Raw genomic sequence first — 25,819 nt, 5'->3', positions numbered from 1 at the left:
AGGTTTGGGGAGTGAGAAGCCTGGTGTAGAAACTCATTTTTATACCTGCAAGTCATGCTGTGTTGTGTTACTAAAACGTCTGGTGTTCAGCTCCAGGAAGCAACAACAGAAGCAACCAGAACCCTTGGAATTAATCATCTCAGTTTTGTAACATTTCCCCCTCTTTTTGTGGTTACCGTGTTGGAAAAGTTGTAGATCTACATAGCAATTAGGCTCAGCAGCCCATGCAAGAAGAAATCCATTGCTCTGGGCTAATTGTTTGGAGGGGTGTGAGATAACACAGCAGACCTCTTTCCCCACTTTCTGTGCAAATCCTACCTGCTAGGATGCCGGTGGCCTCAGCGTTAGGCGCAGTTCTACGTAACGGAGGTGGCCCACAAGCAGGGAACCACCTGCAGCAGTGGCAGCTGCTGGGCACACTGAAGGCATCACAAAATAAATTGGCTACTCTCAGCGGCAACACAAATGCATTTGTAATACTCCCATGGCTTATTAGGCACCAGAGGAGTCACACAAAGCTATGGGGAGATCGGCTTTGTTAAGACACCTGCCCAAAAGAGAGCCTGCCGCAGAGCTAAGCCTGGCAAAGTAACAGCCCACAAGAGAAGCTCAGGGACAGGGATGGTGATCCACTCGGGTCTGCTGCTGGCTGTGCTGCCGGTGCCTGTGTACATGACAATATCAAAACACAGGGGGGGCTGATGATAAAAACCTTCTTAACTGGCAATCAAAAATGAAATGGCAATGTTGTTTCCCATTGCACCATGCACATTCCCTCCCCTTCCCTAGCAGTTGGAAGAGATTAAAAGCATCAATTTTAATCGATGAGGGGAGGTGAACACAAAATGTTTATTTTTTAATATTTACAAGATTAAATATAGTAAACCTTTGATTTACTTTTTATCATCATTCAAGTCCTGTGCAAGCAACACTGCCCTGAATCGATATTAACAGAGAGCCTGCAGAAGGCTTTCCGAGTCAACTAAGGAGAGTCTCTTAATTATGACAGCTTTCTAAATAAGAAAATGGTTTTAATTCATAAAAAGTACAATAGCAAATCATCGTCAATCTGGCTCTTCACTCTAACATAGCCAGTTTACATTTTTGTTTTCCTACGGACGCTGCCCATCCCAGACATTTCCTGTTTAATGATCTTTCCACACACAAATAAATCACTCTTTGCATTGCCTGCCTGAAGAAGAGATGCTCATACCTTTTGCTGGGGTAAATCAGCAGAGTGCCTGTTATAAAATCTGCTGAGTCCCTGCGTGCAGAAAGCGGTATATCAGCACACATGACTTTTTTCTGCAGCCATACCATGCTGTTCAAAGATCTTGATTGAAAAGTATGCTAAATTGCCTTGCATTTCTCAACAAAAACCAGCAGTATGACAAACAAGATCAAATGTCCTTTTGATTTAGATTTAGACAGGGAAGCTACACGTCCAGGAAAAAATAAGTCTACCCTTGTAATGTCAAAGGATTATCAGAATTGGGCTCAGTCCTACTTTTAACAGAGTGGTTTGCCTCTCGCTGCTACAGAAGCATGGTCAGGACATCTAAGGAAGGTATTTAATTTAGAGATTATATTCAGAATAGAATAGGGGCCTGCTGGTACCCTTGTGGGATTAATGTGACTCTGAAACACTATTAAAGATGATAGCGCGTTGGCTAATCTCTGCATCTGCCTGCAGTCTAAAGGTGAAATGTAGTAATCCAGACTGTGCCATGAGTCTATACTACCCCAAGCCTCCCAAAGACCCCGTGGGATATACAATGTCCTATTTTTCAGGTAAGTATTTAAACTCTCACTAAGACATCCAAGTCCTTGAGGTGGCGAGGAGAGGAGAGGAGAGGAGAGGAGAGGAGAGGAGAGGAGAGAATATTTTGTTTGAAAGGGACCTACAGTGACCATCTAGTCCAACTGCCTGACCAATTCAGGGCTGATCCAAGTTAAAGCATGTTATTAAAGGCATTGTCCAAATGCATCTTAAACACTGACAGGCATGGGGCATCGACCAGCTCTCTAGGAAGCCTGTTCCAGTGTTTGACCACCCTCTTGGTAAAGAAATGCTTCCTAATGTCCAGTCTAAACCTCCCTGGCACTGCTTTGAACCATTCCTACACATCCTATCACTGGATACCAGGGAGAAGAGATCAGCACCTTCCCCTCCACTTCCCCTCCTCAGGAAGCTGTGAAAGCAATGAGGTCGCCCCTCAGCCTCCTTTTCTCCAAACTAGACAAGCCCAAAGTCCTTAGCTGCTCCTCATAAAGCATGCCTTCCAGCCCTTTCACCAGCATTGTTATTCTCCTCTGGATGCATTCAAGAGATTTCAGGTTTATCACCCACTTCTGCACCCATCCACGAACATGGTCACAGCCAAGGGAGCACGCTGTGCTTGTCAAAGGAGAGAAACCCACTGTGCTCCCTCTGTGTCTCCAGGGAGGGGTTCAGAGGCACAATTGCTCTCGTACCCCCCGATTTCCCACAGTCTGCATGACCCGAAGGGTGCCCAGAAGAGACCACCGTAAAGGAGATGATGAAGTGGCAAAAAGGAGAGGGAAGGGAGTGAGGCACACAGAAAAGAGTTAGACTCACAGCTACCAAAAAAAAAGTGAGAAAGCAAACCCACCGACAGCTTTTACAGCAATCGCTCTGCTCAGACAGCTGTCCCATGCCGTCTGGCAGAGAGGCACAGAGGGGTGAAGTTAATGCTGCCGCAGCTTTCTCTGTGAATTTTTATGCTGCTCTTCTACCTAGCAAAGTCATGCACGGTCCTCCAAGGACTAACTTCCTTGCTTTGACTGCTTTAAACTCAAATCCCCATGTCCCTGTAGAGAAGCAAAGACACAAGGAATGACTCAGGGGAGCAAGAGATGGAAGAGCTGCAGAAAAACCTCTAGCCTCAGATCTGTAATCCTCACTCACAAGGAATTGCATGGGTCTCTCGACGGCAGAAGGTGTAGCATGGACTGTGCAGGGCTGTCTGTAACCACACAGATACAAATACACAAGAAATTACTCCATTCTCCGTACTGATAAATTCCTCACGTGGGTTTGGCCCAGACCCATTAGCAGTTTCTCAAGAAATTCCCAGGCATGGACCAGCCAGCGACCACTGTCAATTGGTAGTCTGGATGAGGTCATGTGTTGTTTGAAGTGGGCTCTTCTGTCCCATGCACATTCAATATACAAGTCTAGACACCATCAGAAGTAGTACTAGATCTAAATCAGTGAAACAGTCCTTTAGGAAATATTGCAATGGAATATTAACATAACTGGAGATAGCTGTGAATGCAATGAAACCAAACAATAAAAAATTTAAAAATATTGTCTTAAGTGAAAGCTTCTTCAAGCATAACGGAGGCTGCAGAGTCTGCTAAGATGCAAACAAAACAAAACCACTCAAAAACTTGTTTGCTTTGTAATCATGCTAAACTGTCGCTACAGCTAAACTATAGCTATAGGACTTCATTTTCTGGGACATGTTCATATAAAAGAATAAAAAACCCAGGCAACTAAAGACCAGAGAGGGACAGGAAAGGGCAGGAGCATCCTGAGACAAGGTAGAACAATCTTTCCTTTCTCACATGGAGATGGAGAAAGGAAGTTCATGAAATTAAAGGCAAGGCTAGCCTGTGAGCTCTACAGAGAGAGCATGAGGAGGTAAATAGCCCATTTATGCCCAAACTGAACTGACCTTATTGCTTTAAAAAAAAAGAGGAAAAAAAGGAATAAGGTGTGTTACTTTTGTTGGAGTTACAGGTGAGGAGAGAGTGAGGAGGAAAAGTAAGAGGTCAGACCTTTGGCTTACACAGCTGAGGAGGGTGTCCTTTGCCATGGTCACAAGAGAGTTGCCTGTTATTGCAGTAATGAAGCAAGAGCTGTAAACGCCCAAACACAATGTCATGGGCAGCACAGCTATGGGCTGTGACTAACATCACTCAGTGTTTTTCCCTGGAGAAGTGAAGAGGGGCATCACCATGCCTGGATGGGGAACCCCTCTGTGTCCCCTTGCCTCAGCTAGGGTCAGCAAGCAGCAGGATGTATTAGCCTGCAGATGCTTTGAGTCCCTGCAAAGATACAGACAGGGAAAGGAAACATGCCATACACGTTGCCATCAAGCAGCTGATCAAATTAATTTTCAACAGGCTTGAGCAAGCCATTGAGTTACAAACAAACTCGGAGATAAGTGATGCCAAAAGCCTGCTGGCCATATAAGCCATAATAGAAATTGATCTGTTGGATCTGCCCTTCCAGAGGCTTGATCCTGCACTCCCTGGGACCCTTGACACTGGCTCAAACCAGCAGAAGAATAAGCTGCACATGCAAAAGTAAAGTACCAGGAGTGAGAGATGGATGAGGACCGAGTACCAGCCTGGGGATGGGCATATTCCCTATCACAGGACAGGAGTCCAGGACCCCACTGAAGCCCCCACCAGCTGATCTACATTATTAGTCACAGCAGCTCCCTAAGCAGCATGTTTTTCTCCCCTACTTCTCGTCATTAATAATGATGGAAAAACTTGGTTTTCCCAGATAGTTTTGCCATCATCACTGTCCCACATGGAGCAAGTTCCCAATAACAGACTGAAAAAAAGGTGAAAATGGATGACGGACCTGCCAGTGTAGATGGACCACTGGGCAGAGGAGGTGCTCAGCACATCCTGCTCCACAGTTACCCCACAGCTTTTTGTTTGCCAGAGTTACCCAAGGACGATGCTCTGATCCCTTTCTATGTAAGCAAGTCACTCCCCACAACTGATCAGGACTGAGTGTGAGCACCAGCTGGCAAAGTGCAAACAGCTCTGAATTAAGCTGCCGTAATTGTGAATGGCTTTCAGAGCTCAAAACCTGCGAAAGTCCTCAGGTTCACCAGAACATGTGCAACCTTCAGGAGCAAGGGCCAATATGCAGAGCAATGCTTTCTGCTTTTGACATTGCTTCTGCATCAGGACACTCACTAATATCGCACGCCATCTGGAGAGTCTTAAAAATGAAGAAGAAGTGGGATCCTGAATGAACCTCGGTTCAACCTTCACTTTTAGGAGACATGAACGCAGAATTCAAATTAAAATAAAGCTTTTCTAAAAACTATGTGACATAGAAATGACGAGTGATTCAGTCAAGAAACCACATGCGATTCATTAAAACCTCAAACAAAAACAGAAAGCCAATTTAAAAAGAAATTACTCCAATCTGAAATAGAAAGAAAAACAGGACATGTGTTAAGACAGTCTGATGGCCTCACCCGCTAAAAAGCCTCAGAGATTCACAGTGTGCTGGAGGAATTAGATAACATCAGTCGCTCACAGTGTTGTTCCTGGCTTTAAGAGTGTCATGGAAAAGAACCGAGACTCTCCGGATGGTATTTCACTGCCTTAAAGGCACTCGTTTCTCCTTGCATCTCCTCGGTTTATTCTCCAGCACACCTTCTAGGAGAAAATGCACCACAGCTCCTATATGGACAATCCTCCTCTTCCCTGGCTGCTCCCGATTCATTTCTCTAACACAGCTCATTTTGCTTATGGTAGAAAACAGCAGCATGTGACCGTGTACTTTAAAAGCTGGGGGAAATCTTTGCTTTATTGAAGCACAGGAGAATTTTAGTCGGGATTTCAGGAGGGCCAAAATTTGAGTTTGATTTTTTCCTGCACTTGCACAGACTGTGTTGGTCTAGCAGTTAGGTGGAGGTGGTGCATTAGCTGATGCAAATGGAACCGATGATGAGAAAACGAAAAAAAAAACTTTAAAAATATTTCAGCTGAACACTTGTTTTTCTGTGGGAACATATTTGGTAGCTTGATGTAGGCCTTCCTTCCTGAATTTTGACCATCAATAAAATGTACATTTATTTATACAGGTTCAAGCCTCCTAGAGGTCTCTCTTGGCTCCCCTCCTCAGGCCAAGCTCCATGGCTCAAGCTTGCAGAGAGGCCCTCCTCCAGCTGTGTGAAATCTTGAAAAGCACTTAATGAATTAGACATTATTAATATTCTCTTCCAACATCAGAAGGCAGTAATTAACTCTTTGAAGACTCATCCCAAACACTGCTTTATAACTTTCAGTCCTCCAAGGCAGCTATGTAATCTCATTGTGTTTTTCAAGAATATCTTTCCAGATTAATTATTTTCCCTGTTTGGAAAAAAAGTTCAAAGTCCTAGTTCTGCCTTGGAGTGTGCATCAGTGACGTTAGATGTGCCAGAAAGATTTCAGAGCACGAAACATGATATGCTGCAATACTTTGCAATTACAGATTAAAAGTCACCTCGCCACCCTGGGCAGGAAAGATGACTGCAGGTTGAAAAGCTAGCAGACACGCTTACTTTATGGGCTCATAAATGCAGCGTGATGGCTGAGCTACCTAACACAAAAAAGACAACAAAAATCCAGAGTTGATAATAGCATGCTGAGCAGATGCCTTAAGTAGGTCATTCAACATGCCAGGCCTCTAAATGTTATTTGGGAGTGAGAAAACATTATCTTCCCACTTCAGCAAGACTTTCTCTTCCCTGTCATGTGGAACTAACCTTTTGTGTTCAGTACTATTATTAATTTATTAGCCTTTTGAACGTCTAAATTGTTTTGCAGTCTAGGGACTACATCTAAGTGCTGGTTGAGGGGCAGTGCAGCACAAACACATGTGTGTGTGCACCCACATACATGTATGCGTATTTCAAAGAGCAGACCTGATGAAAAAACAATTCTGTTTATGTATTTTTGACAGTGAGAACAGCCATTTTCTTGAACACAGAACTGCAAGGAGTGTATTTTTTTTTATAATTAAATGTCAAACCTTACGAGTGATGACTACATAGAAAAAGTGCTAAGTATATTTCTATTGAAATCAATTAAAGGAAACAATGATTTTCTTTCCATTTATATTACATGACTCCAGCACAAACTGCTGCAGTACAATGCAGCTCTGCCAGCCTAATCTCATTGCCTGAACTACTGTTTTCTGTTCACCTGATGGAACTGTCCTGGATGGCGCTGCTTTTCCTAAGAGATGAACTCACCGTCAAACACTTCTGTGCCCAACAGGGAATCATGTATACTTTCAGGAGATATGAGGTTTGAAACAATCCCCTGAATAACTTAATGTAACAGGACTTAGATAGTGTCCCTGGTGTTGAAAGTAGCATGATCTATTTTGTGCCTAAGAACAATACACAGAATTTCTACAAAGCAGGCTCTGGCTCAGCACATCTTACTGCAATACTAGAAGTAAGAGTCCTCCCCAAACAGTTGTTGAGTAAAAGTGTAGGAGACATCATAGGTGGAGTTCATCTGATATCCCCTAGGTATTTAAAAGTTAGTGATCATGGACTCTCTCAAAAGTCAGCAGAAAGCGGGTAGTTTTCCCATCCCAGACTGGGCACTGAAGAGGGGCCAGGTGATTGCCTTCTGGAGGAACCATTCCTCATGGGCTACAAAGGTGACCAGTGACTAGCCTGGACATCATCACCCAGCTTTTAGTGAAATGAACTCTACCCTGCAGGTACCACATTGACACAACCTTTCTTTGACTCTCCATCCACTCTCATGTAAAGCCCACACATGCCCCCAACCAACGCTTCCTTTCCTTCTATGAAATCGAACATCTCTTTAGAAGTGCTGTTCCTTCTTGCTTTGAGTCACTGCCCCCATGGCAAAGTCCATGTACCTAACACTGAGCTAGAGAGCAGGTATCTATCTGTACTGGGGACCTGAGCCCCACGAGTGTTTCCACCTGGGCGACTCCCTATGCCAGGGCCCTGCAGGGGAACTAATTTTCCTTAAAAAAGGTGCGTGGGAGAGAAGAAAATCCATGAAAACCCAGCCAGGAGGCTATTCCCCATATGCACCCCTGGACTACAGAGTTGAACTCCAGCACATCGCTGGAGTCGGGAAAAGATATGTATGTGTTTTTGCTGTACACAGCCTTGTCACGGCTAACGGGGGAAGGGGAGTCCCAGGAAGCTAGCTGAAGTGACAGGTTTACGGTTTTAAGAAGGAAAGAATACATTTTGGCACAATGTATGTGGCATTACCTTGTCCCATGAAATCACCGTCAGCAATGCCCGAGCCAAATTGTCATCGTGGGACAGTAGCTGGTGGCACGTTACAGGTAGGCAAGATGGCAAGCTGGGGATGCTGAAGTCAAGGTTTGGGGGACATCTTATAAACAGAGAAGCAATAAGCTGGAAACCCCAAACCAGCTTTCAAGCCCCAAAGCCCTTCTTCAGGTCTGAAGCAGAGTTAACAACCTTCAAGACAGAGGTAAGCTGACAAGCTGGAACCAAACCTGATTATAATTCAGCTCATTCAGGCTTCAGCACAGACAGAGGGGGACTGTAATCGCATTGCATCTGCTTTTTGCCATGGGTATTTTGTGCCATACTTGGTATATTAATGAGCACAAGGAATGCACTAAAAATTAAACCTCCTTTGAAAGAAGCATTTGTAAGGTGCTCCAGTGGATAGAGAGAAACTAGACTCAGAAAAGTAAAATTTTAGTTGTGTTGAATTCCTGTTACTGCAGAGGCTGAATTTGTCTTGCGAAATTCTGAGGTAGCCTTGCTACATTATCAGGTGAGATGCCCAAGGTACAGCTGCAGAAAAATGTGTTTCAGCGGCTAGAGGATCACAGTTAATGCTCAATAATCTATAAATCATTGTTATGAGATTTCTCTATGCAAATGAAATTTATATAACCCTCATCAATCTTAAAAAAAACATCATAAAGATTAAGTTTTGCAGCTGCAATGCGAATTAAAGAATCCCTTAACCTGTTTTCAAGACACATCCTTATAGCTAATTAATTTTTAGATGGAGTGTTCTTTGAAAGGACTAATGGATAGTGAGCATTGCTGATTGATTATAAAATGAGCAGGAGGGTTTAAGAAGTGAGCTGTGAATGTAGAATCGCTACCAAGCTTTATTAACCTTGCCATATTAAAATTCTAAACTATGCAAGTAAGACAAGCAGGTATTAATACAGTACTTTTGCCGAGTACATTTTATTTATTTAACATCAATAAATTTCTCTTAGTTGGTCTATGCCATGCAGATCCATCAGACTGTCCTCTGACCTATATCTTAGCAGGTGAGAGACTAAACCTCACCTCTGAGGAATCCAGCATCTTGATTCTATCAGACTATAAAATATAACTTTATACATTATGCAATGGGGAAAAAAAGCCAAAAACCAGCAACTGTGAAGAAAAGGAAAAGAAATGTAATTCCTATGTCACCCTGCTAGGACTGCTTCTCAGAGCTGCAAATCTACAGGTAACTTCTATTGAGGCATTATTAACAAACAGAGACATTTATTGGAAGGCCTGTTAATCTGCAATGACCTGAAAACATCAAGAGTAAATTGGGGGTTGTTAAACACTGCAAACAGTCTGCAAGAGTGTGCAATCTCTCGGTGAGAGAAAGGGGAAAACAAGAGCTGTTGCCTTACCCGCTTCCTCAGATTGCAGGTGAGCGTGAGATTCCTTGAGAATGAGTTTGCAAAAGCAGTATAAAAGTCCAACACTTTAAGCAAGGCTTCTCGTTTAATAATATGTAAATCGCAGTATGTCAGAGCCCGTACATTGGCACATGCGTGGGCCAGACTGGTTTCCTTCCAGAAGATATCACCAAACACATCACCTTTACCTGAAAAACAGCAGGACAAATTTGTTAAAAGGTAATGCTTATGCAGCATTCTTCAGCACACAAATGATTTCTTCCCAAACTGTCTTATGCTTCCAATTGTCCTAACATAAGCTCCCAGCTGTGAAAACTAATAAGGGTAGAAGTTTTAAAAGTATCTGAGGTACTTGAGTATCCTTAGCAGTAGCCCCAGGTTTTTAAGGTATTTCTAGATTGCTCTGTGAAGTGTCACAAAGCATAGAAGCCTGATTGTAAAGGTCTCCTTGTAGCTGAAGATGCAGGTAATGGATTTTTCAAAGGCTCCTGAATATAATAAGCACTTAACTAATGTTCAGGTGATTGGATATTTCTGAGGGTCTGTTCCTAAGTGACTTAGGAGCCCCGCTCTTACCAAAAGCCTATGACATCTAGGTTCCTACATCACCATGGCTTTGCAGTATGGTGCAAAAGCCAGCTTCCAGGGCCCAAGGACCACATTTTAAAGGACATTTAAACATTTTTAATTCAGTGTGAGTGGCAACAGTCCTTCTGAAAAACCCACCAAACACCTCCCTGAGACTTTTAACCTCTAAATATCCAGCTTGAAATCTTAAACACATCCAGATGTCTAGTTCTAAACCCAAACACATCCACTTAAGTAGAGGCTTATGCTTAAGTCTGTATTTAATTGTTTACTGAGTAAGAAAGAGTTTGACGCCTTAGACACCTGCACATATAAATAACTTCAACCAGATGTGAAAATTACACCCGAAGGCTATTATTTCTACATTGGTAGGCAGTGTAGCAGAAGAGCTGATGCTGAGGACCTGCACATTTTGCGGACTTAGGAGTAGCTGTCGTCCAGTCCCACGGACAGATGAGATCCAAGGGATGAAAGTGCATGAGATGTGCTCTGACATATGCCAGACTCCTTTCCTTTCCTCTGCAAGGAATCCACACCCCCAGACAGCCATGCTAGACACTGAAGCAGGACAACTCAGGAGGACCAGGACATCAGATTCAAAATCACACTCCTGACCCAACCAAAACACCAGCATGGATGCAGACTGGAGATACGCTTTCAGGTTTGGACCCTATGGTTGCTCTGAAAAGAAGTAGCGGGAGCAACAGAAAGCACATTGAAGCATCCAAAAGCTGCCTCTTGCTGCCCAGCTGCTTGCCAGCCATGGGCTGGGCAAGGGCCATGGTTTGCGGTTTGTGGCTGACACCTCAAATCTTGAAGCAGAAACCATGGTACAAAGGGTGGTTTCTGTTTCAGACCCCAATGATATCCAAGCCCTTTACTTTAGCAGTTATTAAAAGGAAACTAAAATCAGTCAGTCAGTGGTGGTATTACTATTGATTTCAGGTACCTCAAGCAGCCCCTTGGTGAAGGTTAGTGATTTTGTAGTTTGGGGATAAAAAAGGTAATACATTCTAATATTTCCTCTTTTAAGTACTTGTAACATTTCACTCAACTCTATTTTGGGAACACAGACCAGAGTAATAATTTATCCAATCTTATTACTTTTTGGGGTCAGAGGCTCTGTTTCTCTCTTTCCAGTTCTGGTTTAGGTATTGTATCCAGTAAAACACACCTAACATTTCTCATGCAGAGTAAAATAAAACGTGCAAGTCCTTATCTTCATTTCCTCATTTTTATTTTCTAACGAAGTCTGTGTAGCAGAATCATCCCTTAGAAAGGTTGTAACTGCATTCTCATTGAACTGCTTTTAATTCTGCATATTTTGATGTAATTAAAATTAACTATAATTCATAATATAGCTGATATAATTTATAAAACAAGTTGCTTTAAAATGCTCTTCTTATCACAGAGCATTTCCTAGTAACTTATCATTTATCCAATGTACTGTTTTGAAATTACCCTTTGCAGTTAATTGTCCTTGTCTATACCCACAGTTCAAAACCTGGTTTACAGATATACTCAGTACAGTTACATAATTTATAGGAAATAGACCATTTTTGAAATGCACAAAATTGCTTAATGGATTTGCTCTCTGAGGTGGACACAGGACAGAATTGAGTCATGCTTTCAGCAGATGCAGAGTGCAGTTAAAAAGACAGAATTCATTAATAGGGACTATTATGATTTTCCCACAGAAATGTGAGCAAAATACTTGTTTTCTTTCTAAATTTAAGGTAACACACAGTTAATTTAAGCCAAGAGGTTGAAAGCAGTGGATGCTTACTCTGAAACTCTCCACGATGGTGTGTTACAGAATGCGTACCCAAACCACGGATAACTGAAATCACCATTCATAAACTCAAGAAGATCTTCTCATTGTCTTCAGTTCAGTGAGGCAGGGAACAGCACTGGGCCCCTCAGAAAGGCTGGGACATGATGAACTGAATTTATTCACTCTTCCATGAGCCATCAGTCACTGGATTTGAACGGTGAAGTATAAGCTCCTCTTATATTGTGGTTTACTCTCTTCAGAAAGTATAAAATCTTGGAAGCGTTTAAGGGTTCTTGAATCTGACATTTCCCACACACACTTCTGAGTCTTGTTTGCCTCTTACAAATGTGCTACGGAACGTACTTAATGAAAACAAAACCAACCAGATTCTCCAAAACAATGTGTCTTTTCTCATAACTACAGAGATTAATGTACTATACTTCATCCCTATTAACTGTAGTTCACTGAGTAGAGAGTGGTAATTATTCATTCAAATTTAATTTTACACAGTGCAACTAAATGAAAAAAACCTTTCAGAGTTGCAAAAGAAAATTTAACTGGTAGGTCTGAAACACCAGCTACTCGGAGGCACGTATACGCTGGACACTTCCACAACATGCGCACACCTCCAGGTAAAGCCCGGGGCTGGGCTGGGAATACAGAGGTGCTTGGGGGTGATGCAGCCTGCAGGCTTTTCAAAGCCTCTCTCTAGAGATTTCTTGAGGCCCCAGCATGTTACCTCCCAAATCTGCACTGCCCTGAGTCCTGAGCAGTCTTAATACTCACTCCTGAATGGAGGTGAAGCTCTGGGAAGTCCTCTTGCCCCTGCTCTCACAGTACCCAAAGCACCGTTGAAAAAAGGAACGCCGTAAATTAGAGTGGGAACCGCTTGCATACATTTTGCACTTGGTATGAGGAAAGGGGAGGGGAGAGTCAGGATTTGGATACTGCTGGATTAAAGCTGGCAGGAACATGGGTGTAAGGATTTGGGACTGAAGGAACCACGGAAACCACGAAGAGATGTGCAGGGTGTTGGTGACAGGCATAATTTTTGCTGAAATAGCTACACTGGTATCATCCTAAATATGGACAAAAATTTTCTGGTGTATTATGTACATATGCCTGTAGGTAAAACATACATATATGTTCAGGCATGTTTGTGTATATATTTAGAGACAATCATATGGTATGCAACTATATAATAGATAATGATATTTCTATACACTAGTCTATCTTTTATATTATGATAACTCTCCCATACTGAAGGCGGGGGGCAGATATTCTCCGCAGCCTTGCACCATGGACTGACTTGCCAGTTTGTGAGACAGAAGCTCATGCCTGGACCTTTCAGGCAGAACAAATCTTAAGGGCCTTATGAAACTCCCCAGAAGCTTGCAAAGGGAATGAAAAAGTCCTTGGACTCCGAGAGGAAACACTTTTGTTAAACAGCATCTCAGAAGCCATGTAAGGCAAAATTGATCCTTCTCCAGATGGGGACAGAAACTGAGCTAAGAAATATCCTCGTAGACATGAGAATTTGATGGGGCCTTTGGGAGAAAGTTTGGGCAGGCAGTGAAAAAATAAATTCTTGGTGGAGAACAGCACTGAGGAAAAACACATAAAAGAGACCAAGACTTCCTCTTAAGGTGATAAGGTGTTCTTCTGTGCTGTGCAGTCTTAGCTAATAGGCCAGCTACCCCTCCCCCCATTTTAGAACATTTCCAAAGTCCCATCAGTCACACTAGCAAAAGCCAGACATGATGAATAATGTAGGCTTTCCATCATGATGTGCTCAAATCTTCTGTTGCTTATGAAAAGCAAAGGCTGATTTTGTTGCAGAATCAGTAAAACTGTATCATGTAGAGAAAACATTCATCTAATCAGCTCAGGTACTAATAGCCATGAAGCGATGGCAGCATGCACAGAACTGGAGGTCAGTGACCACATATCAGGTCCCTGCAGCCATAATTACATATACTGGTACATATATTCATACAAATACATCTGCCTGTGTCTATACATCTGCGGTGAAACCTCTGGCTGCAGGACAGACATACCTCAAACTGATGACAAAATCAAATGAGCAAGGAGGGAAGCAGCTCCTGTTACCCAGAGCAGCAAATAGCTCTCTGATGGTTCAGCGGGTAGGTAAGCTCTGCAGCTCCTTGCCACAGGACATCAAGGCTGGCTGCATAGGTTTACAAAATGATGGGATGTATCCATGGAATAAAATCCATCTGTGGCTACTAAACACAAAAGATTTCCCTCTGACTGAGGAAGACCTTGAAACACAATTCACTGGAGGGTTGGAGAATATTCTGGGGAAGTATTTCTGTTTGCTTCCTTCACCTTCCTACTTTCTCCTGCACATCCGCTACTGGCCATTTTTGGAGACAGGCTACTGGGCTGGCTGGATTTCTGGACTTAGCCGATACAGCTGTTTAAGTCTGAAGAGGGGATCTGGAGAAGCTGGGGGTGATGTAGAGGTGCAAATTCATCAGCTGCCTCCTGCCATCTGGGACATCATTGCTTCCTGTAAGCACAGCCTATGATGTGCACAGATGACTACTACACTGTGAGAGAGGTCTCCTTGCCCCTGTGAATGTTTTAGCCAAAACTTCAGCCTTTTCTGGGGCATCCAGAAGGGCCCGAAGTCCCTTGAAAATCAGATCAGAGCTGAGCACTGACCGGTCAGATATCCAACTCTACAGGACTGCACATTAATACGTGAAAGGGCAGAATGATGGAAGAAAACAGCATTTCTAGCATTTGAAAGATTGTTAAAATAGTCAGTAAAGAAACAATAACAAGAGACTGTGCCAAAGATCCAAGTCCATGCTGGCAAAGGTACTTTGCATTATTTAACACAGTGCAACCTTCCCCATTGGCACCTAGAAACACAGAAGAAAGTTACCTTTCTTCCAGCATTCAGAACTGCTGCAAGAAGAGCAAGAGATCTATATAGATATTCTCCCCTCATCTTTCTCATTTTTAGTGCAAGTCTCCTAGTACTTCATGTTTTTCTAGAAGCCCCAGCTCCTGGAGACTGGATATCTCCATTTTGATTTTATACAGAAATAAGTTTCTATCCTTCCTGACTGAGGAAATAAACTTGAAAGCATGACCATTCCCACCATCTTCAAAACTCATAAGGCAAATCAGATTGCCTCAAACCATTAGTCTGATTTAAAAGACATATATCACATGATTTTAAAATAATTTTCCTTTTCTTGCGCTGCCAAGACTTTTGAGTTCCTGGGTTTGGCAGTGAAGCATGCAGGTCTAATTCAAAAACATTTCAATTCAGTGAAAGGAATCTTTCTGACATTGGAGGCTGCAGATCACATCTATAACACGCCAGTTGGCACTAAATTAAGACTGATGCTTCTTATTATAGTTAACTATCATGCAGACAAGAGATGAAAATATTTTAAATTTACAAAATAATGTGAAAAATTGAGCGGTCCCTTCAACTCTGTCAGTAAGAACTAATAACACTTTTGAACAAGCATCAATAGGACTAAATATTACATGGTACTACGTATGCCAACCCAGACCTGCAAGGTATGACTTATTCCAATGCACGTGCTTAAGAAGAATTGCACACTGCAAAGCAGCACATTGCATTGGTTCTCAGATCAGTAATCCTTCAAGTATTTTGCAAAATACTTTGAGATTCAGTACTTAAAAAACAACCTGCATCACATTAATTATTGCAGTCCTGCTAGCTGAAAAAAACCCAACCCTTTCCTTTATGAATCATTTTCCTCTTAGTTAATTCAGAGCTTTAACTTATTGGAACGAAAGGGACCTTTTCTATAGATGAAATAGGACACAGGCTGTTCCGTAAATTGCTACCAGGTGCACATTACTAACCTGCAGAAACTCTCACAATTAGTCTACCTTGGTTTACTTCACATGAAAACAAAAAAAAAGCTCAGTATAAAATATCAAGAGCTGATTTGACATAGGGGCAAATTCTGCCACCTTCATTCCACTTGAGAAGGAAACCAAGCTGCAACTAAACTACTTAAAATTACAGAATTATCTACTAAAACCATGAGATGGAATTGGACCAACAGTTTTTCATGTCATACAGTGCATCACACACAGTCTTGTCCTGCAGAAAGCACATGCCTGACTGTGTAACACCAAGGAAATTCAAAATGTTGATGCATGGATGCCAAACGCCAAATTACTAATGCCCGCGGATGAGCGCTATGGAGCACCTGGGTCTCCTGCTCACCTAAATGGGAGCTGCTACTTGCTCAGCCTCTAAAGAAATTTCCTGTGTGTGATTTGGTAGGAGACTTAATCTTTTGACCTCCAAACACATGTTAAGATTAAGAGTAGAAAAAGACTCATCCTTATTTGCAGTTGTAATACCAAATTCAAGAAGACATGCCATTTGTGCTCTTGCTTTCCTTAACTCCTCTGATACTGCATAATATCCCCTTCCCGGACCAAATATTTGGAAATAATTCATGAAGCAGACCTTTAATAAGTGAAACTCTGGCTTGCCTAAAAGCAATAAATCCAATAAACAACAGGTTGCTCTGGGACTATACGCAGAACATGCTGAGAATTAACATGCAACAGATAAAGGCAAATAACAACTTAATTGAATACATATGGGATCAGGACCCTAAGTGCAGCTGAAACATGAGCTATTAAATCTATATTCATTCTGGCTTGACTATTGAAATTGAATTCATTCAGCAGCAGCCCCCACTAGGATTTCACTGCTCAATATATTTTTATCGCTATGCAGTTTGAGCAGTATTTTTGATCAATTCCTACAATCAACATTTCAACGTGGTGGATCATTATTTTTCTGCTGGCAAAACGACTTCTTTAAACCTTGTTAATCAATCTGCCTGGTTTAAGTTACTGTACAACTTACGCAGTCAGCTGTGCAAATAGCAGGAGCTGGAAAGCAGCTTCTAGAGACACTTGGTTGGCATCACCACTTACGTGGAACTCCTCACCAGGAGCAAATTCAGGTTAATTGCAGCAGGGTGAATTGTTAGGTGCCCTCTGCTAGCAGATGCCTGGTTTCATTAGCCTGGGGGACTTCAAACCCCCGGTCCTTCCTGAGACTTCTCTGCTGATAACACCTCCCCATGCAGAGCAGTGGCAGTTAAATTGTTTACTCCTGCTTGAGATGGTGGAAAATTACTGATGTGCCTTCTCAGGGTCACCTCACTTGCTAAGAAAGTTTTGATAATTAGAGACAAGACCGTTTGCCCTTCTCCATTATCCTGGCAACTGCAGATGAGTTATGTTAAAATGACTGGATCTTGTTTTCTCCAGCGAAGCAGCACCCCATCACACCAGCTCTGCATGTGGTGTGCATGTTTCTGCTACAGCAGCAGTCAGTACCTGCAAAAAGTGGGAGACCGTCCTCAAGACATGGAGATAACTAACGAGGGGAATGTAATGGGGCACCTGGGTACCTTCATTAATGAGTCCTATAAACTGCAGATGTACAATTGGATTCATTCTCTTACTGTACTGATTTTTGTAATGCTGATTACTGCAGCAGCTGGGCATTTAATTACGCACAAATGAGAACAAAACCAAACCAGGGGAGAACAAAATGTCACGGTGCTGCAAGATGCCCCGTCAATCACTGGGTTTCACCTGCTTTTGAGCACAAGAAATGCCAAAGCTGGGGCCATTGAGCCTGGAAAATTGCTGCTGAACAAAAGGATGGTTGTCTCCACAGTGGGCCTGCAGAAAGCACCTGGCCGGGACGCCAAGCCTCCTGAGGACACCATTTCAGCAGGCAAGGAGGCTGGATGTGCCAACTCACTGTGGCCGCGAGGAAAGGGAACGTGGTAAGGGAAGATGGAGAAGGGGAAAAAGCAGCAATATCGTGGAGTGATTCATGCTAGGACCCAAGGGAGGATGAAGACCTGCACTTCAGACAGAAGCACAAATGTAAGAGATGGAAGATGCATGTTCTTAACCCATTTTGGTGTTCCTACCCGATTCACTTTTCTAGGATATTCCACTTTTGAGAATACACCAAAACTTCCATCTGTGGGTGAGCATGGTAAAGAAAAAAAAAAATGACACACCTCTCTCTCTCCCTTTAAGCAAGGCAAATAACACTACCATATTAATTAACACTACACTATTAAAACAGTAACTGCAAAGTACCAGTTCCAAAGCAAACTTAGGAAACGGATGGCTTTGCAAGGAGCAGAGGCTGGAGACAGCATGTCCTGCCATGCTCCTGCTCCCATAGAGGAAATTAATGAGGACAAGTTTCCAAAGGATACTTATCGCATTTCCACTCTAGGTTACTGCTGGGGGATGGAGAAGATAGACAGACTGGTAGTACAACCCCTTAAGTTGACTTTACCTAGGAAATCCAGTGTGACGACAGGTGCTTGGAGTATTTAAAGCAGGCTGCGCAGGTTTTCATGTTAGGCAGAGGTTTTTAGACCTGGTTTCCCCCTTAGGCAGATTCACTTTCCTTGTGCTTGAACTTCTCAAGGCAGAACAGATAGATAAAAATTATGTTCTTCACCACCTGATCTGCAGTCACTATTTCAGGTGCCACAGCTGCCACTATAAATGTCTTTGCAACTACATCTGGGAGACTTTCTTCCACAAGTAAGTTTTTAGGATACAACATCTCATAATTACTCAGTTCACTATTCTGTTAAATAATCTGTCAGAGCATGAAAAAACTCTTCAGTGTGCTCTATGACTAGAGGAAGCAGTTTATCTTGCTTCAAGTTACATTTATACGTTCTGCCAATCCCTGTAGTACACAATGAACATAGCTCTGAGTCATGGGATTGCTTGTCAGCGGCCATGGCAAAATCAAAGCCAATTCTGGTAATTAAAGGTAATTCACTTTAACTAGATACAGTTAAAGGTCTCTCCAGCCAAATGGAGACTAACATAGATACTAGATTTACCATATCTACAAGGTAGAAACAAAAAGTTCTTACTGTCATTCCAAACACACAATATGCATTAGTAAATGCAATAAAGTTTTGCATGTAATCCATTTAGTGATGGCTTCTAGTTCAGTAAATTACATATTTATTGTTTGTTTTCATTGTAATACCCAGAAAACTTATTTGCTTAAATGCTGCTACTTACTCTTAAAGCTTTTTTTCTTAAATAGCTGTAAGCAAATATAAGATATCATCACTGAGATTAATAATAAAAATAAAATGGTCCAGTGAGCTGAAAGACAAGGAATATTTTACTATGGAAATTGCAGATTTAGGAGCTTTCACCACAATGACTTCACATCTGAATATGCAAATAGATTCATTCTTACATTAAATCTCTCTTTTTAAAAACCTTAGTATATACTAGCATACGGAAAGCTGCAGCAGGTATTTCAAAAGAGCATGGATGTGCATCTTCCCCAGTTCATCCTCTCCAGCTCGGAGGACCTGGGTTCTGCCCTCGGGGAGCCATCCCCATGCAGTCCTATCCACACACCTGCATGCTGGCCAGTCCCACCCCAGTGCAGGACACCTGTACACAGGCTTGTACGGCAACACGTCAGGAGTCAACTTTGGCTACACGCTTGTCCTCATTTCCCTCCTCCTCCCCCTTGCTGCCAGCTGGGAAGGAGCTGAAGCCTTGATTCACGACCAGTATTGACTCCCCACGTCTGTCCTCTTCCCACGCGCCAGTGCAACTCCTAAGTGTAACCCTCACCGCCCAGTGATTGTCCCCATGAGATACAAGAGGGACCCATGGAGCCCCCCTTAGAGGGAAGAAGCAGTGCAGAGCTTCAGTGGGGTGCGAGAGGTCCCCTAGGACAAGGCCACCCACTCGATTTGCCCTCAGGGAGCCACAGCTCCAGTTTCAGAGAGGGCAGATAGCTAATATTCAACAGGAGACGAGTTCTACAATAAACGGGTCTATTTTAAACGGGCAAGACAAACTCTAGGTGGTTTTCATGCAGAGCCACCGGTTCTTCCTCTACATTGTTCTGCCTCTGAGGATGACTCCTGCCTCAACACTAGTGCTGACCACTCAGTTCCACCATCTGCTACACCTTTCCCGATCCCACACAAGCTAGTGAGGAGTCTGCATTAGGCTCTTTCCCACCCGCTGCTGGCAAACCAGACACCACAGCGGGGGGACGGCATGATTAACCTGGAGCTCCCCCATTACTCAGACTTCTCATGACTGTGGCTGGATAGATGGTGCATCGCTATCTCTTTGCATAGTCCAATCAGACTATTTATCTTCTTCAAAGCCAGTTCACTACAAGCAACAGTTTTGCTTCCTTGTCGAGACTGTTTGCGGGTGTTATTCTGGGCTAGAATACAGACAAATGAAAATCCCAGTGTGAAGATTAAGATGGAAATCCTCCTGAGAGACTAATATAAAACAATGTGCATTTCCTCTACCAGGCTATTTAAAAGATGTCAAGCACACAGATGCCATTCTCTTCTGCTCAGAGACACTGTAACTGTGACCGGTGAGCCATACTGGGCAGAAAGAGCATTCCCAAAGGCATAAAAGATGAAGGGTTTGCTTTTAGAGTAGTATCTCTGGAGACACGACATCTCCATCTCATGACAACCACTAGCTTCCTGCGGTCCCAGCTGACGTTAGGCAAGACTAGTTAATATTCAAAGCTAAGCAGAAGGTAAATATATCCAAACCACTAGCATTTCAATAGAGATCACAGTACCTAAAATAGCCACCACCTCGTCGTCCTGGATGACTTCTAGGGATCCCGAGACCACAAAGCAAAGAGCATCAACGCTTTCCCCAGCATGATAGATGAGGTCCCCCGGGGCGCAATGGATCGTCTGAAACTCCACAGCCAGGGCTCGCAGGCAGCCGTCGCTAGCCAGCCGGAAGGCAGGGTGCTCGTTAAAAACTTTCCGGTTTAGATGCACGCAAATATCTGCTCTCATGTCCTTTGGGCAAATTGAGAGAACCTGAATAAAAGAAAGATTAAAAATAATCAGCTGGGAACATGACAGGGGGCCAGCGCGCGCTTTATGAAATAACTGAATGGATGAACGCGGGTGGATCTTAGGATCCATCCATCCAGTTATTTCATAAAGCTTCTGGCGGGAATTTTATCTTGAATTGGGGTAGTCTTTTTCTACCCATCTACTGCTTTCACTGCAGCTGAAAGGGTGATGTGGAAGAAGGGGCTATTCTGTTACACCGTTCTCATCCCTAACAGTTTTCACACTTGTTTTCCAGAATTGCAGGTGGCACTACTAGGTTCCTGTCTGTGGATATCCCTCCAGACTTGGTGCCCAGACTATCCTCCCGCTGCTACGCTCAATCCCTGCAGGAGCACAGAACGGAGGCTCAGAGCTGAAGGAGCTTGAAGACATGCAAAGACGGACCATTCACAATAGAAAACACCATTTTGCTCACATCCAGAAGACCTAGTCTTCAAAAGTCTTGATGTAGATGACCACTTACCAACGCGTATCCAAACACACCTAGGGTTTTGTTTCAGTGCCGTACAGACATATAATAAGTAACCTGCCCTGGAGGGCTTACAGACTAGAAAATCCAAAGAGCTTGAGATTAGAGCAAAAAGAAAGTATTATGAAACCTTATGAAATGTAAAGTAAAGGTGAGTGAAAAACTGTCCTGTGAACATGAAGATGTCTTCATAGCAGACCAATTAAATAAGACCTTCAATTAATTTCTTACCTTAAATAGCTTTCCCTACTGAAATAGTAACACAAATACTCCTGAAGAAAGTGAAAACCTGTGGGTCTTGTTAGGTTTGTGAACTGTGTCTTTAATATTTGCACATCCTCCTAAACACACTAATGTCCTTATAACCCTAAAATACATGGTAGCTAATTGCACTGAGAAACATATAAAACCTTTTAAAGTTTAAATAGAAAAGAGCACGAGATTAAGAGCACTCTGGAAGTCTCCTATAAAGAAGACTGCAGATCAATAGTACTGATTAATTTCTCATTGTATGGAATTAATCTGGCAGCTTGCTCTGCAGACAGGGACATTGGGTCAATGTGTTGACTGCCATTGAATATTAGCAAACAGAGGGAGACTGGTAACCCTGCCTAAGTTTTGAGGCAAATGGTCATGTTAATATTGAAGTAAAGCCACGATTTTCATTTCTGTTTAATGCAGAAGAGGTATAAAACATATTATTGTAAAGTATTACTAAAGGTCCTAAAACATAGAATAGGAAAATAGTAAACAATTTCTAGTTTAATAATAACATTTAGTCCCTTTCTTATTTCAATAGATCAAAGTTCCTTTGCAGTCAAAGATACAATGAATGCAAAAAGGTGAAGTAGAAGTTATTGTCCTATCCTCTGGACCATGACAGTCTGAGGCAAGGAAGGGGCTATGCAACCATCCGCACTAACCTCTTGCACTCATGATTTTCATATCAATCCCAGAAAACCTGGTAAAATTATAGCCTAGAAGGCCTTGATTTAATGTTTTCAAATGATATAGGGTAGTTGTTCCAATGGAGAGCTACTCTCTCTTAAAACATGTGCTGTTTCTGAACTGATTTTTTTTTAATTTTCAGACAACAGCTAGCGGATCTCATCATGCTGCTCAGATAGAAGACCTGCAATCATCAGAAATCTCTTCCACATGTAGGTGTTTATAGAATATGATCAGGTCATCTCTCGATCTCATCTTGAATAAGCAAGAGAGATGATGCTTCTTGTGCCTAACACTATGAAGCACAGTATCTCTTTGGAAACTTCCCCACAGCATGAGGTTTTCTCACTTACAACCACCTTCTCAGATCTACCAGATAATTAGTTTTTCTTTGATTGAACACAGAATAATAATTTGGCTTAATGCTATTTTTCTGTAAAAAAATGTTGTACAGAACACATTAAAATACCCTGCATAAGTTTGTTTTATCATAAAAATTAATAACAAACACATTTGACAAGACATATTCTCCATAAACCATCATTTGCATTAGCAATAATGTCTTGTCTGAGTCACTGTTGATCATATCCCATATCACATTTCCATAATTTTATTAGGGGCAAATGTCAGTTTTACAAACTTATACTTACCTGAGTCATTCCATTTACCATTAGAAATATAGGCACACCTTAGTTCTTCCAGTAAAAAACAAAAATTATTTTTGAGAGTGATTGTTTCACCTCAGCCCTACTTCTGGATCAAACAGAAAGCTCGTCTTTATTACAACAAAATAGAAACATGCCATCTTTCTTCTTCTCAATAGCAATTCAATGAAAAATTCTGCTTTCTTTTCTATCTTGATGGATGATTTTTAACATTTTTATCTGCTCTTGGGCCTAAATCATGCTTAGAAGTTTTTTACGTCCCTTTAATAACTTTCACTAATGTAAGTACTTCTGACTTAACAAGGCCATGAGCTATGAATTCTCAAACACTGCTCTTAAGAAAAATGTGTGTATTCATGCATGACTGATTTCCAAATTTTATCTTTTAAGCTTCCAAACTGCAGGAAAAATTGGTTAAACTATTGCAGAGGTTGTTACTACAAGATTCAGAGATGTTCCAGGACCCTTTGTTTTTTGGAGTAAATTAATTGTGTCCCTCAAGAATAAAAGCCACTTGGATGCAAAGCAGCATATTGTTTCCTCACAAATACAGAGTTAAATTCAGAGTATTAAAATGAGCACTCAAAGCATTACTCTTTTTATAGACACAACAAACGTATCTATCATCACACACTGTAATATGAAGAGACAGAAAAAATTCCATTGCACAGAAAAAGCCAGTCTTAGAAAGCATAATTCAGGAATTTTCTGATGGCATGATAAAGTGAATCTCCTAATGACATATTACTGTATAGAGATATACGGAGATATCACTTATCAACTAGTACAGCAGTAAATGAGTTATGATCCAAGAGTTAGCGAGGAACAAATATTCTTTATTTCAGTTTTTTGTCTGCTACACTGCAAGTACTGAGAACAGAGAAAGAAACAGATGAAAACTAAAAGAAATACTTAATATTAAAAGATTTGGCAAAGGAGCTTTCACTGATAAGGATAAATGTAGATATATGTAGGAAAAAAAAAGAGCAAAGATAGACAATCTCAATATTCAGCTATGTGTTTACTGTACGCTCCAAGCACAGGCCTTCATGAGCTCCAACCTGACTTTGCAGCACTTCTTTTGAGTTTACAAATACCAATGTCATGAATTCAGAGGAGTCTCACAGATGCCACCAGTTTCTCTGTTAGTTGTAATGTAGAAAGGGATTGTTGGTGAGACAGATTACGGTATGTAGTAATTTTCCTGCTTCCAAAGAAGACACATAATGTGATATAGGATCACACAGAAGCATTTGGAAGCTAATGATAAATAGTCCAAAGATTCTAAGAGCAGAAAATGAGAAAATGAGCACTTCAAATTCTGATAAATATTCTTCTGAAAATGATCCCTTATTAATGATACAAGACTTTGACATTCTTATTGTGAAATGCTCTTACTGATATCTCAGCATTTTTAAGGCAGCATGCAACTAAAAAGATAAAACTAGTAACAACACGGTTGTACATGAGTCCATATGATGTACAAATGCACACACATGGGTGTAAAAGAGAAATTCAATTTAAGGGAGAGGATATCCTGTAATGCTTAATCTATTGTTTCGCTGTTAGGGAAATGCCTCCAACACTTCATGTTAGTAGAACCAAAGTTCAGCCAGGAATTTTGTTCTAGCCAAGTGTATTCTTTCAGCAGCGTATCAAAAACCACCAAGACAAATTTCTGAAGAGGAAATTTCCTTAGAGATTTCAAGACATTTCTCAGTGAAACCTGTAGTTTATAAGCAAGGCAGGATATTAAGGTTGCTGACTGCAATGCTTTACTAACTGATGGGTTTGGAGCACACAACTTGGAGCAGGCAGTCTGCAGGGACCAGATGCTAGTGCTGCTACAGAAGTTGCTTCGTAATAAATCTGTAGCCACAGACTTCACAGTCAGCTTTCCCATATGCATCGAAGCAGCGTGGAAGAACAGAACCTGCTACATTTCAATGCAAAATCAGAGGAGAAAGTCGAATTTTACCCAGAGGAAAATCTTCACTGGCTGTAAAAGCTGTGTTTCTACCAGAAAAGGAGCAACCTCCATCCCACACATGAACAGTACACATGTATCCAGCAAGACCTGAGCCACTACAAAGCTGAGAGAGGAGAAAGTAAAGCACAGAATAACAATTATCACTTCCCTTCTCCACAGAGAAAATTAAACCTCCTCAAAGTCAGTATAAGACAATTGCTGAGCTCTGCCATCATCACCTGGCACGCAGCTGATACAAACCCCAACACAACGACACCCAATGCAGAGATTCAACACCGCTGTCATCTCTAGAGCACCCTATGGCATACATAAAATGCTGGCAGTGAGTGAAAAGCTTGCGGTTGCTGCTAGAGATTGGGAAAGGCAGTAACCAGCTCAGGAAGACTTGCAGGGAATTGGCACAAAACGTCTCACTATCTTTTCAGCTCAAGATCTGTAAAGGGGGAATAAAATTCCCAAGGAGGTTCCATTTGATTTTTTTCCTCTCCCATCCGTTTCCTCAGCACGCTCAGGCAGTTTAAGATAAGTCCCTTGAACAGTTCAAAGAACTCGATGGGGAGCAGAGATTATTAAAAACTCAAAGAAAAGCAAATGAAACTAAACAAAAACTACAGATTAAGAGTGTGTCCAAACAATATCTTTTAGGACGGGTTTAATTATTTTTAAAAAAATCTTCCCCAGCTGGAAAACACTACAGGATGGCTTAGCAAATATTACAGAATCTGTTAAGACTTGTTAACAAAAAGGGCAGAGGCCCGTGAATCATGAATGCTATCTATTTGCAATTCTCTTTCAGCACACAGGATTCTCACTTTCTCGGGGTTGTAGCTAAGGGATATATTGACTGATATTCAAGCGAAGAGCTTAGACAGTCTTAGCGGTGGAATAACAAGGACTGTTTCCTAAATGAATAACCATAACAAATATTGGAGATACTAAAAAATGTCAGCTTT

General features: G+C 41.9%; 1 protein-coding gene across 1 annotated transcript in view; it reads right to left on the bottom strand.

The window, feature by feature from the left end:
• The window catches only part of KCNH5 (potassium voltage-gated channel subfamily H member 5), a 167,136-nt gene that overhangs the window by 27,064 nt on the left and 114,253 nt on the right, over nt 1–25,819 (bottom strand). The window contains exons 9-10 of the mRNA XM_052783445.1: nt 20,503–20,755; nt 9,449–9,645 (exon numbers count right to left, since the gene is read on the bottom strand). Coding sequence (XP_052639405.1) covers nt 9,449–9,645; nt 20,503–20,755 — 450 coding nt within the window. The remainder of the gene's footprint in view (nt 1–9,448; nt 9,646–20,502; nt 20,756–25,819) is intronic.

This window comes from Harpia harpyja, chromosome 3 (assembly GCF_026419915.1).
Source record: "Harpia harpyja isolate bHarHar1 chromosome 3, bHarHar1 primary haplotype, whole genome shotgun sequence".
Classification (NCBI taxonomy): Eukaryota; Metazoa; Chordata; class Aves; order Accipitriformes; family Accipitridae; genus Harpia; species Harpia harpyja.
Note: the sequence above shows the minus strand (reverse complement) of the source record. Positions and strands in the feature narration are given on the sequence as shown.